At 42.8% G+C, this 13,755-nt stretch overlaps 1 protein-coding gene across 7 annotated transcripts in view; it reads left to right on the top strand.

Annotated features, from left to right (window-relative positions):
• KCNAB2 (potassium voltage-gated channel subfamily A regulatory beta subunit 2) overlaps positions 1 to 13,755 on the top strand; it is a 126,567-nt gene that overhangs the window by 477 nt on the left and 112,335 nt on the right. The window contains exon 1 of one of the 7 annotated variants that reach the window (XM_075279800.1): positions 232 to 333. The exons of 4 other annotated variants lie outside the window; for them this stretch is intronic. Coding sequence is in view for 1 of the 3 variants with exons in the window: in XM_075279807.1 (XP_075135908.1) it covers positions 526 to 542 (17 nt within the window). In the remaining 2 variants the exon portion in view is untranslated. Of the gene's footprint in view, positions 1 to 231; positions 334 to 418; positions 543 to 13,755 lie in introns of those variants that run through there. 2 more of the 7 variants (XM_075279801.1, XM_075279807.1) reach the window with 2 other exon arrangements.

Genomic DNA, 13,755 nt, shown 5'->3' with positions numbered 1-13,755 from the left:
TTCAATATTTAATCTGCCCATAATCAGAGCACGCAGTGTAGTATGTGAGGACCACTGGCGTAAAAAGCTGCCAGTAGCCCCCTCCCTCGCTTTCCTGTACTGCAGTCAGTCTGGTAGACGAGAAGCCTACAGAGCAGCGCTCGACCACATCCTCTGGCAGATTTGTCCTAGATATCAGATTTTTCTTTTTTTTTTTTTCTTTTTTTTTTTTGTTGTTTCTTTTAGGTTTATATTTTTAGCTACGTGACCACCGAATAAAGCACAGAGCCCTGGACCCGCATGCAGATCTGCCGGCTGGCACTGCATTGGCATATTGTGCAGGAATGCATGCCAGTGAGTGACAACCGTGTTTATTGCAACACTTTGGGGATTTGCTGTATCATCATTTGTCCCCCCCCCCCCCCCTCTTTTTTTTCTTTCCCACCCAATTCTCCACCCTGCATTGCTGTGAACACTTGGGTCCAGCACGCCATCCACTACTTATCTATAGTGATTGGGTTGTGTGGTCCCTCTGCAGACTGGTCAATGTCATTGCCGCAGAAGTGAGTTAACAATCTCGTTGCCTTTCACGTTCATAGCCATTGCCTGGTCGCTGCTGTCATTTTATTTGCTTTGTATCTCCTGTACACGGGTTGATCCTTCATCTAATTTGTCATTGGGAATGAAATGCAATCACTTAGCGGAGGTGCATAAACAGGATTAGTTTTGCTTTATGTGGCACATTTATAGCCTGCAGGCCTTGGCACTGGTGCACTGTCATAAGGGCCCATTAGAAGGAATGGTATGGTATTATACATAATGCATGTGTAATTTTTTTATGTTTTGGGAGGGGGGGTATGTAACACTTTGATGTTGCCTCTCGCTGACAGCTGCCTGCGTCTCACACTTCCTTATGCACTGACTCAGCCGATGTGAAGTGTATTTTTGTATATTGCATAAGTCGCTGGTTGTGACATAACGCCATGAACCGTCTTTACTTATAGATCTGGTGTCTGTCATACTTGCTGAACATCTAGAATGGTTGAATGCTGACCTAAAATGTTCAGAGATGACGAGGGATGGTTGAGCATGACTGAGCTGAATAACGGATATGAAACTGTACAACTCTGTGTCATTAAAGGGGACTGCCGCATTTACTCTTGGTATTTTAGAAATTCACTGCTACATTGTTGGGTTTCCTAGCTTACGGAGTCTCGCATAATAATGGACCCAAATTCCCTTTGGTGCTGGTGCCACAGTTACAGAACTTGGGTTTTGCATCCCAGGACTTCATTGGGGCGGTGTTGATTTTTGATAAGGTCTTGGACATGTATTACAATGGTGGGAGCTGATGTAGTGCCGGTGTAGTTCAGGGGTGGCGAGGGTCTCTGGTAGCTTTCTAGGGTTTATATTTCCATACCTATCGATCACTTTCAGCCGTCTGCAGCTGGTAAGCGGGAATGCTTTTTTTTCTGAGTACCAAGTGTCTGGTATTTGGGAAGAGATGTTATGAGATGTATAGTCTAGTTTGGTAAATTTATGCAGCCAGGTTGTCTTATTTTGCAGAATGTTACGGAATAGCTAAAATACCAGTTCCATAAAATATGTCATAGTCAGGATTGCTTCTGGTAACCGCTGGAGCCATCTGAAGTTGCTGCAGTGGAGATCCTGTACAAACTGCAGGCAGATCCATCAGCAGGATACAGACTGATTCATGACAGTCCGTTGTGTGGCTTCCATTCGCTGACTACCGGTATATATCTTGCTGGTGCATGCAGTTTGCGTGTAGATTTTTCGGGAATCGGGTAGATTCTTACTGTTACAATAATATGTCAGTCGTAGTACAAAGATGTTCACAAATGGACTTAAAGGAGTGGTCGAGGATTTTAAGATATTTGGCTACATGCAAGAAATGTGATAAAATGAAAAAATAACTGGTACTAATATGCCCGATCACTGACCGCTTGAGCGCACAAGACCCCACGGGTCCCTGATGGTTTATTTTCCTGCAGGGGTGCAATACTGTATATGACTGTGACCGCTGCAGCCAATCGCTGACCTCAGGGGTCTTGTGTCATACATGTTGGGGTCACATATGTGTAACACATCACTGTTGAAATGACATTACCATAGACTGAACCACCGAGGTAGAGCCACTGGTGATACAAGAAAGTAACTGGAGAGGTTCGCTTCACTTTCTTATTTTATCATATTTTCTGTGATAAAGTAATATTTCTTTCTTAAATCCTGGACAACTCCTTTCTACAGGGGCCCATACATATAAGAGTTAAGTCACCATACCTGGAAATTATCTTGAGTGTATGAGGGCAAGTGAAGGGGGGATGGGGTGTATTGCAAAACCTTATTTCCTACGCTCCATTGGCCAAGGCAAATCTGTACTGGAGAATTGGGAAGACTTTCTATATATGCGTGACGACTAGTATTGAAGTTGCATGGGCACTTTAGGGGAGAACCTATCAGTCCTCTGAGTGTAGTATAAGACAGTGACAGGGATACTGATTTAAGGGGTCTCTCACTTGTGTAACTATGCTGTAGTTTTTGGAGATCATCCGTGTTTAATAGCCTACCACCAGTGCTGGGTCCGATGTATTCTCTATACACAATCCCTCTGTCTCAAATTGACAGCTTTCTCACTATGCACAGTAATAAGGAGAAGGCTGTCTGTCAGCTAAAGTAAGCAAGGGGCATCTGCAATTCATGAATATTGAGGACTCCGGCTTCACAGCACTGCCATTGTGCTGCAAATATTTACTGTACATTCCTCAAAACTACAACACGTTTGCACTTGGTCATAAACTGCAGAAATCAGTGGTCCTCAGAAGGGGCAGCGGGCTGACGGGTTCCCTTTAAGTCAGGTCTCTCGGTTATGCTTAAAGGATTGTCCAGGATTTTGACTAATCACAGAGGAGACCAGGGATGGGAAAAATTTTAAAACAAAACAAAAAACATTCTCTTCCGTCCTTGGTGTTCTGGTGGCCGCCACCAATGTCTGTTTGGGTGCACAGGCCGTCACCACCTTAAAAGGGGCTCTATCATTGGGAAAAGTCATTTTTAACTAAGCACATACTTGCATAGCCTTTAGAAAGGCTATTCCACACCTTTTGTATGTAAATCGCCTCAGTAGTTTTTGAATGAGTCTGCTTTTATTCATATGCTAATTAGCTTCCAGCCAGCACAGGAAGTTCCCAGCGAGCACTGTCTGCTGTATGTACAGCACAGGCTGCTGCTGACTCCTCTCCCTGCTCTCACACACATAACAGAATAGCAGAGTGTGCTCCCTGGAAGCTAATTAGCATATGAATGAATACGGGCTCATTCAAAAACTACTGAGGCGATTTACATACAAAATGTATGTGTGAAATGGCCTTTCTAAAGGCTATGCCAGTATGTGCTTAGTTAAAAATGACTTTTCCCAATGATAGAGCCCCTTTATGTGCCATGATGCAAGTGGATGGTCACTGACTAATGTCTGCAAGTCCCTTCCAGCGGTTACTGACTGGCCTCATTGATCATGTGCGGTGAAGGCACATTGTGCCTTAACGGAAAGACGGTGGACACCAGATCACTGGGACAGGTGACTGATTGACCTGTCCTAAGGTTAAGTCATCAATTGACAAGCCCAGAAAACTCCTTGTTTGCAAAAAAAAAAAATCCCATCTATACTGTAAATCCTGAATACACAATCACCTCATTCATTACTACATACTGCATTGTTCTTGGATTCTGGTTGGGGTCAATGAAATAAAATCTAGCCCACTAAAACATGAATGCCATGTTCCATCTACTACTACAGTTCTTCAAACAGTCCCACTTTTGTTCATGGGCTGAACTTTATGGAGAGGCCTAAATAGTCAATCTGCTTAGTTAAATGAGCAGTTGGGAACTTTAACATTGATGTCCTATCCTTAGGATAGGCCATCAGTATCCGATCAGTGGGGGTCCAACTCTTGGCACCACCATGATCAGCTGTTTACCAGGTAGCACGTAGCTCCATCACATTCAAGTAATGGGACAGAGTATGTGTAGTAACATTACAGACTGTATGAAGCTATGTCCGTTAATAAAGAAGGCCACCGTGCTCTCCCAAGTCCTGATGCTTCTTCATACAGCCGATTGTGGGGGGTGCGGGCATGCAGACTCCTCTAATCTTATAGTAATGGCCTGTCCCAAGGAAACACCATCAATACTACTCCTATAGGCAATGACCCCCTATGCCACAGATTATAACATCCGGGCAGATAATTGGGCAAATTTCCCATTCACAGACCTGTGAGTGCAACTCAACCTCTGTATAACTGCAATGCTGCCCATACCTTAATGTGAGACTCAATACATGTAACTTAGAAAAATCATTTTAAAAAAAGTTCCCAAATAGAAGGCTATTTTACCATAATTTTCTTGTATACGTTTCTACCTTTATTTCCTGTGACTTCTATAGGGTTATATAGCACACTAAGCAGAAACTATATCATCAGTCCTATCACCAATTTCCGTTTCATTGCGGTTTCTCCATCAACAGTCATTATAGTATACGCAAATTAACCTCAAATGCATTTGCCCTGTAATGGAACCCGTATGAAATGTCTGCAGGAAACCAGTCATACCTTGTCAGGGGAAATAATGTAAATTATACCTTACTGCTTGCTGAATGAATGGCAGAAACAAAGTGTCAGTAATGTATTCCAATTGTGCAGATAAAATCAGCACAATTGGACCTGGCTGTGTCTAAGAGTCATCCCTTAAAGGGGAAGTCCACCTATAATTCTCTTTGGACATGTAAGGGGCCTTGATGCTTTGTTGTTGAGGTCTACAGTCAGTTGACGCTACAAACCCTAGGCACTTGTTTACACTTTTCCACAAAGATCTTTAAGTATTTTGCTGGGGTCCCAGCTCACAAACCCCTTCTGATGTTTGTGGGTAAGGTAGCTCAGTAGCAGCAATAGTGCAGACCTAAGCATTTAGATAGGGTCATGATGTCTGGTGCAAGCAGGTTTATTTGAAAGAAAAGCGGCCAAAATATAAATAACCCTTTACATCAGGCACAGAATAAGCAAAAATAAAATACTACTTCAGGCAAACAAAACCCTGCTCGTCCGAGCTCTAACTAAACAGTAAAAAAAAAAAAAACTAACTATACGCGTGGCTTACTACAAACCACACAAACAGAGCTAAGTGGCAGTCTCACCAGACTCTGTTTCAGGAAAGATCCAGACACTTCCCTCACTCCCTGGATCTGCCCTGAAGTGCAGGCTCTGCAGTCTTTTATGGCCCAGTAATGAGCCCAGGACCCACACCTGGGGCTGAGGCCTTGTCAAGACCCGCATTGGACCACACATGTCAGAAACTGGGGGAGATATACTGTGACTCCAACACTCTGCCTGTCACCTTCTCACATGTTATATACTGTCTTGTCTTTGTGACAGGTACTTTACACCATACATTTCCAGTCCTGATTGACCAGTCAACCTGCTATGGGACTGTAGATGAAGAATTACAATTTAAGGTGCCCTCATATGTAAGAGAAAGTTCATTATTTGGGTGTTCTGAGTTTCCTGCACCACATTATGGGAAAGTAGGGTCAGGTCAGGCAAGTTGAACTTCAAAAACCAATATTTCAGGGGAGATAAGCAAACTGCAGAGATGTCTGGACATAGTTTCCTCCTCTCTCCATTGAGAACAAAGATTTATTTGTAAAAGGGATTCTGGAGGAATAGCTGTTATCTAACCAAGCGTTTGGTCAACAGCTATGAAGACCTATATCGATATGTTTAGTCTAAAAATGGCAGCCATACTACTTGTGTTAAGGCTTTGTATTAAAACTTGTGCAAGCTTGAGATGGGCTTAGTCGGTCTGTAAAATACAAACCATATGTCTACTGTATATCCCAGGCTAAACTTTGTCATTTCACAAACTGAATACGCTCTAAAACTGTCTTTAAAGGGATATTCAACCACATCAACAAAATAAGGGCTAACTTGCTGATCGGCATGGATCTGTAGGACTTCTACCAATTACGAGAACTTGGGTGTTTTGCTTCCCAGTTGGAAAGGAGGCCATGATTGGAAATGTGTGCAAATGGGGTGATCGTTGAAGGGGCAAGTACTTGGGTCTCTGCTTATCCTATGGATAGGGGGTAACTTGTGTAACATGTGTCCCTTATATTTATTTTCATTCCCTGGTTTTGGCTTCAAAAATTTCTTTAAAAAAAGACCTGAATATGGAAACCTTCCATTAGAGCTAATTCACATATTTTTAATGAACGCGTGATGTGCTTATTACTCATTGACAGTACATAATCCTGTTAGGGTGTCTGGGGTTGTTTTGGGGTTTTTTTTTTCCTCTATCTTTGATTTGGACCGCAAAAGTGTTGGTCTGTGGGAAAAGAAAACAAATGTCTGCGTTCACCCACTAAAATTGGTCCAATACATTAAAAGCAGACGTGAATCATTTCTAGTGCATTTTTTTAGGATTTTACCAGTGATTGTAGGCCAGAGCCAACAACTGTATACAGGGATAAGATATAGTGGAAATATTTGCACATGGTTTTGACTGGTTTTGACTTAAAGGCACTAACCAGTATACTGAGATTATATATATATATATATATATATATATATATATATATATATATATATATATATATATATAATTTAGTGTATTCTTATGTTGAAGAGAGGCCTTTGGGCCCCCCTCAGGCTCCAAGGCCTAGTAGCAATTAACACCGCTACACCCCTGGAGCAGACACTAAACATGGAGACAACATGACTTTGTGTAATGTCCCATGGCATGCTGGGCAGAGTCGACACTCCAAATAACATCCGAGTGATAATCTGCTTAATATGTCAGTGTTGAGTGGCAGTAGGAGGTAGAGACCGCCCCTTTAAGTTGCCATCATTTGTTATAGTATGGTAAAACATAATTTTTATTTTATTTTATTTCCCCTTTATATTTTACTTGTAAAGAGCACATGGCTATAGCGGAGTTCTGTAGTACATAATTCATAGGCAGGGTAACCCCAAACAGTGGAGAGGGTCTCATTGTTTTCATGTTCCTTGTAACTGCATTTAGACCACGTCCAACCACATATTTCAATTGTGGAGGATGTCAAAGCAGTAAAATGCAACCACTTACGCAACCATAACTATTTAATAAGCCTTTTCTTTATTAATGACTTGGCGTGTGCTTGTTCACGTGGGAATAAGAATGTCTCTGCAATATACTTCTGGAAGGATGGATGCTTCTTCCGCTGTCCCCTGGATGCAGTTTCCTAATCTAGTGCATTATAATGGCAGGACTAAAGCTTATCAGTCAGCGATGAGTAGAGAGTACTTGGTAAACTTTTATTAGGTGTGATTCTTTGGCCAAGGCTAGACAGACGCTCGCTTGCCAAGGAGTCTACCTGATGTCCAACTATTTGGGTTGGGCTTTTTTTTTCTTCAGGACTATGGTTATTCTTGTTGATGGCCAGTTTGCTCCCATAACCAGATATAAAATGGGTAGAACTGCAATCTTGGTGGCATATGAAATTCAAGGATCTCCTCTATTCTAGCATTTATAATGCATGAGATATAACTGTTTGAGGTAACCCCATCTGGCTTTATGGGAAAAAATAAGGGACGTTGGATTTCAGCAGAGGAGTTCACAGAAAGGAGCTAAAATTTGTTAAAGGGATCCTATCATTAGAATCCCTTTTTTTCTAACGAACACGTAGGAATATCCTTAAGAAAGGCTATTTTTTTCCGACCTTTAGATGTCTTCTCTGTGCCGCCATTCAATAGATATTCCATTTTCCGTCTTTTTGCAAATGAGTTCTCTCGCAGCACTGGGGGCGGGCTTCAGCACTCAAACAGCACTGGGGGTGTCCCCAGTGCTGCGAGAGAACTCTCCAGTGCCACCTCCATCTTCTTCAGGAACCGGCCTCTACGCGTCGTCTTCCGACCTGGCTTTCAATCTTCTACGCATGCGCAATCGGCTCTGCCAGCAAGAAAAAAAAATGGACGCATGCAGGTGCAGTCGGCCTTGCCCGCTGGCAGAGTCAATTGCACATGCGTAGAGGATTGAAAGGCAGGCCGGAAGACTACGCGTAGAGGCCGGTTCCTGAAGAAGATGGAGGCGGCGCTGGAGAGTTCTCTCGCAGCGCTGGGGATGCCCAGTGGTAACACGCGAACACTGATGGCCCCTTCTATAATGGGGTCCACCAAGTGGCGTTTTTAAACTGGAGCCTGCAGAGGAAAAACTCCTCCGTTCTGGACAGTTAATCTGCCAATTTTCGGTCGACCCTCTTCTCCAATGGACACTCCAATATTGATGTGAACGCAGCCTTGCCAAATTTCGTAATGTCACAAAATCTGTGGCTACTAAATCAGAAGTTTAGCTTTAAGCTTTCACTAGAAAGCTAGATAGAATCTCTATCTTCTCAAAAGTCGGACATGACCTTTTAAAATTTCAACATTTGTCCTCATTTTTACCTTTAAATACCTCTCAATGGGGTCGAACAACTGGGGCTCCCTGTTTTTCCAGTGCGTTTTACTGTTAGGCTGTGTGAGGCGCATATGGACACTTTATACAGAACAATAAATCACTAAAATAAGTCGGGAATGAAATTTCAGCTTGGTCTACACATGTTATAGCATGTCATGCTGTAATGGTATAGGGTAGCGTGTGACATATAGGTCGCCTCTCTTCTGGGTTTCTTTGGGAGAATCTTATATGGTTGTTGGATAATGTAATGAGGCCCCCAATGGAGAAAATAACCATTCAGAATTAGGCTTTTATTTTTAGTGGATTTACCTTTTTTTTTTATTTTTTATTTTTTTTTACTCTGAACATGTTCAATGTGTGGTGCTAGTAGCTTTTTCTTGCCTTTTAGGAATTTCACCTAGAATTCTATGTTTCTATTTGCAAGTAACAGGTCCTTGTATGGTGTCCCTGTCTAATAGGACCTTTAGTGACATATCACAAGTTGTGACAAAATGTGATTTTTCTCTTCGCATGTTTCGTGCGGAAAACACACGGACCCCAATACAGTTTGTGGTTTTTAGCTAACCGCTTTTTAATGCGTCCCCCCCCCCCCCCCCCGAACAGAGTACCGGACGCAAATGTGAACAAGGCCTAACATGTATATGATTTAATGGTATACTTCGAAAAAGCATTTAAAGTTGCCCGTAGAAAGATATTGGTTTCCTTTCGACGGCTTCTACCAAATAGCCAAAAGAATTGTCAGCAAGTATATAAAACATATAAACAATATATGTGTGAAATGAGGCCTAGAAATCCCAAGAGCCAAGTATGACCGGTCTTAGAGGACACTTCCCCCAAGACCAACTTTGTTGCTGCAAGCTCTTAAAGAGGCTCTATCAGCAAAATCATGCTGCTAAAGCCCCACATATGCGTGAATAGCCTTTAAAAGGGCTGTTCAGGCACCGCTAAAGTTATATTAAACTACCCCCCCCCCCCCCCCCCCCCGTTTTAAAATAAAACCCTAAAACAGAATGTGAACTACTTACCCATCGTGCACTGTGTTCGGGCATTCAGGGTCCGCCGTCGTCTTCATCCACGCCTCCTCTTTCTGTGATGTCCTCGGAGTTGCGAACTGACATTGCTAAAAAAATGGCCTGGGCACATGCGCAGTAGCTGTAGTAGGAGCAGCATGCTACTGCGCATGCGCCCAGGCCATTTTTTAGCAATGTCATTTTGTGACTTAGACGGGACCAGAGGACATCGCAGGAAGAGGAGGTGTAGAAGAAGAAAATGGCGGATCCTGAATGCCCGCCCATCATGCACGATGGGTAAGTAGATCACATTCTGTTTTAGGGTTTTATCTTAAAACGGGGGGGGGGGGGGGGGGGGTAGTTTAATATAACATTTACGGTGCCTCAATAGTCTTTTTAAAGGCTATTCACGCATATGTGGGGCTCTATCAGCATGATTTTGCTGATAGAGCCCCTTTAATGCCACCCTCAATTGTTTTGTTGTGACCCCAAGTCCTTAATCTTATCAGTATTAGTCAACTCTTTGGAGATATAGATGTCTTCTTTGTCATTCTATTCTTTCACTTGTTTCATTGCTATCCCCTCCTTTTATTTTTGTTTCCCTGATCTGATCCTGTTTTAGTTGGCGGGATCTGTCTGAGTTATTGAAGGTAACCTTCTGTGTTCTCCACCTGTCCAATATATGCAGATTGGTAGAGATAGACATTGCGTTCAGCAATCAGAGACTGGCATAATTATCACCGCCAGCTCCACGGCCTCGCCGCTCTATTTATGTTTGTTTTTATACTGACAACGGCGAATTTCAGACTTATTTAAATACAAAGCAAATTAAATAACGCCGACATGTTGGGCTTGAATGTATGGTGTCTAAAAGGCAAATGTAAGCCTACAGGGAGTCTACTACTACTTCCCCCAAGCATATTCACAGTAATACCTTTATCTATATCACGTTTGTAGTTTTAGAGAGAGGCAGCTTTAAAGTGTTTTGCACAGATGAGGCAGTTGGTGCACTGGGGGCGGGTCTTCACACCTGGGAGCAAGCCCGCCCCCAGTGCACCAGCTGCCTCATTTGCATTAGATTTCAAACTTTTTTTTTTTTTTTTTTTTTTCACCAAAAGTGACAAACCTAGCAAAGCTACATTATCACTAATATGCAGCGGTGACAAGTGAATATGCTTGGAAGAGGTGGTAGACTTCCTTTTTTGTCTGTATATTTTGCACTGGCATTGCATGGGCACCACAAGACTGCTTCTACTGTAAGGGCTCGTTCACTTGGGGTTCCGTGTGAACACATTCTGTTGCGACTTTCCGCTCCGATTAGGTCCAAATGAATGGGCCTAGTCCAGTGGGCGCTGTCGCGAGGCGGACGCCCCCCGGCTGAACCAACTGCGGAATCCACCTGAAGAAAGGGCAGCTCTGTATTTCCACGAGCGGGAACAAACCACTAGCAGAAGATAGAACGCTAGCGGTCTACATAGACCTCTATTGTGAGAGGGCAGATTTCGCTTCAAAATCTGCCCCCTCTTGCCCCATGTGAACTAGCCCTAAGAGATGTCACTGACCACACTTGCAGAATATCCTTCAATGTCAGCCACTGACTAAGGTTCCATTCAGATCTTTTTTTTTTTTTTTTTTTTTTTTTTTTTTTTTTAAATCCACTTAACAAATGCAAATGTTCCTCTTATGTTTTTCTCTTATATAGCTGGGATTTTCCGAACCGTTATTTCTTACTTACAGTGTAGGGTACATTTTTCCTTATATATGTCCAGCAGTTGCAGAATCTCCTATTAATGAGTAACAAAATGGTTTTTTACCTGCCATGAAAGGAATACTTGCATGGTTTATGTACGATTTCTATATATTACTTGTTTTACATAAAGATTTTGTGTATTTTTGGACTTTTCCTTTCAATACAAATCCCTGAACGCTTCTCGAAGTGGATTGCCATAATTATCACAAAAAAAAAATAAAAATTGTTGACGCCGGCTCCATTGCCTGATAGTAAGCAGGAGCAAATATTCTCAAGGGTACCCCCCCCCCCCCTTCCCCGAAGGCGAGCCTTAAACCTGCAAGAGCTGCAGTAAGACTATATTCAGTGTGACATTGCCACCAGGGACATCTCCAGCTCTGACATGGCCCTGCTGATGGCATTACTGATATTCCGCACATTACACAATATTGCTATAATCCTATACCAGTTATAGATGCCCTCTGCTCCACTTGCCTATGGCTGGAGCATGTAAATTAGGATGGTCAGGAGGATGGAGGGCAGCCCTGCGGCCGTCAAGATTGTCCCATTAATTGTAGACTTTTTCTTAAAAATAGTCGTCATATTATAAACGTACTGTGGTCCGAGAGGGATTTCTGTTTCCAATAAATTGTACTTTCTTGTATTTAACGCTCTGACCTTAAAGTGGACCTGTCTGCTCTCCCGACATGTTTACAATAGTATTGCCCATAAAATAACATATAAAGGGGTTCTTAGGCCTGGTTCACATCTGCGTTAAGGCCATTCTGTTCGCCTATCTGCATGTAATATGCGGAGAGAAGTCCTGCAAGCAGCATTTTTCTCTTTGCATTTTTCATGCATTATAGTGTATGGGGTCTGCGGGTTTCCTTAGGTAACCGCTTTTTTATGTAGATCGGTTTCCATTCGGGGGGTCCCCAAGTGCATTCCCCAAATGCAGATGTGGATAGGGCCTTAGAGCTCTGTTATGTGTCACAACATAGTCTGATACTGTTGACCGTGCTGGCCATGTCAGATTTATACACACACACTATTGACACATGATTTTCGCAACTTGTTAAAGGGGTTGGCCAGTCTTATAGAAAAAGGCAAGTTACTATCCTTCTACCCTCACCATGCAATCACAGGTTCTTGCTTTCCTATGTATGTAAGCACTAGATTTCTACATCATATCATATCCATGTGAACGCTTCCTTGGGTGTACCTAGCCACGTCCACTTCTTTTCATATACATGCACCAGTTTCTGGTATATACTTATGATTTCTGCTACTGCTCAGTGCCTGGTACAACCAAAGCAGTGGTCACATACAGTAGATAAATGTGGTCACATAGATCAATGTCACTGCGGCCATTTTACACGTGGCAGCCGCAGAGGTTACCTATTTCCACACCACTTATATGTGCAATGGAGAACTAGCACCTGCACAGTAAGATTACATTATAAAGAGTTTTATGTTAGCATAAATTTTATTGACTATTAAGAGTTTAACACTAGATATATATTTTCCATGTATGTAAGCCAGTTAGGACCTTGGCCCCTAAACCAACAAGATGTGCAAGACCAGATATTCCCTGACATATTCTGACATACCCAAGGACAGGGCCGCTAAATACCCTTTATTTGTATGCTTGTAGAGAAGTGACCAAGGAAAGCGCATTAAGTGTTTGCTGCCAAGGATTCTGTGAGTGTTCAGCGACCTCACTCGATGTGAGATCAGTGGTTGCTCAGTTCTCACAGGGTTTTCCGCTCCTACAGGTCCTGCTTCTCAGGCATATGCTAGGTTTGCTACACTTGCTTTTGGAAACACTCCGCACTGACCACAACAGTCATTAATGGAGTTGCAAAATGAAGACCTGAAGGTTTGCAAAGGCTTTTCCCGCCTGGTGTGACTAAGGCATCAGCCATATTGTGCAAATGCTGTACCTTAGGTGACTGAAAAGGACACCGCCTGCAGAACAACAAATGGGCCCAACAAGGATTGTGTCCATTTGAATAGAATCCTAGCACCGCCATATTTCCAGAAAGTGGCAATGACTCAGCAGCAAACATAAAGTGACAGTGACACGTCATACCATTCAGTAAGTCATCAGCATATACACAGTAATAGTGTGTCACACATGGTACAATAAAACTCTAATTACATATCTTGGTTAAAGGGTCCAGCTTCCAAAAACATATCTACAGATACATCCACAGCAATACTATATACTCATGGTTCTCTTGTGCACCCTTTTCTTGGCTTTATTTTATTTGAGACTAACAGTACCCGCGACTTCGTCCACTGCAGTGTTCCCGTTTTGCGCGACCCACCTGCAGCCCGGGCCCCCCTCCCCCCCCCCCATTGTCTGGAATTCGCTTTTCGCAGGGGGAGCTTGCAAATGAGAGAGTAAGAGCAGGCAGATGAATCCTAGGGAATGTAGTTTGTTCACGGACTCACTGCATCACACCTTTAAGGACCTGGCAAAGTCACCCAGCTTTTGGTAGGGTTTAGCTTCTACCACCTTACTTTTTATAA

This window comes from Leptodactylus fuscus, chromosome 6, assembly GCF_031893055.1.
Source record: "Leptodactylus fuscus isolate aLepFus1 chromosome 6, aLepFus1.hap2, whole genome shotgun sequence".
Taxonomy (NCBI): Eukaryota; Metazoa; Chordata; class Amphibia; order Anura; family Leptodactylidae; genus Leptodactylus; species Leptodactylus fuscus.
The sequence above is the reverse complement of the archived record's forward strand: the minus strand, read 5'-3'. Positions and strand labels throughout refer to the sequence as shown.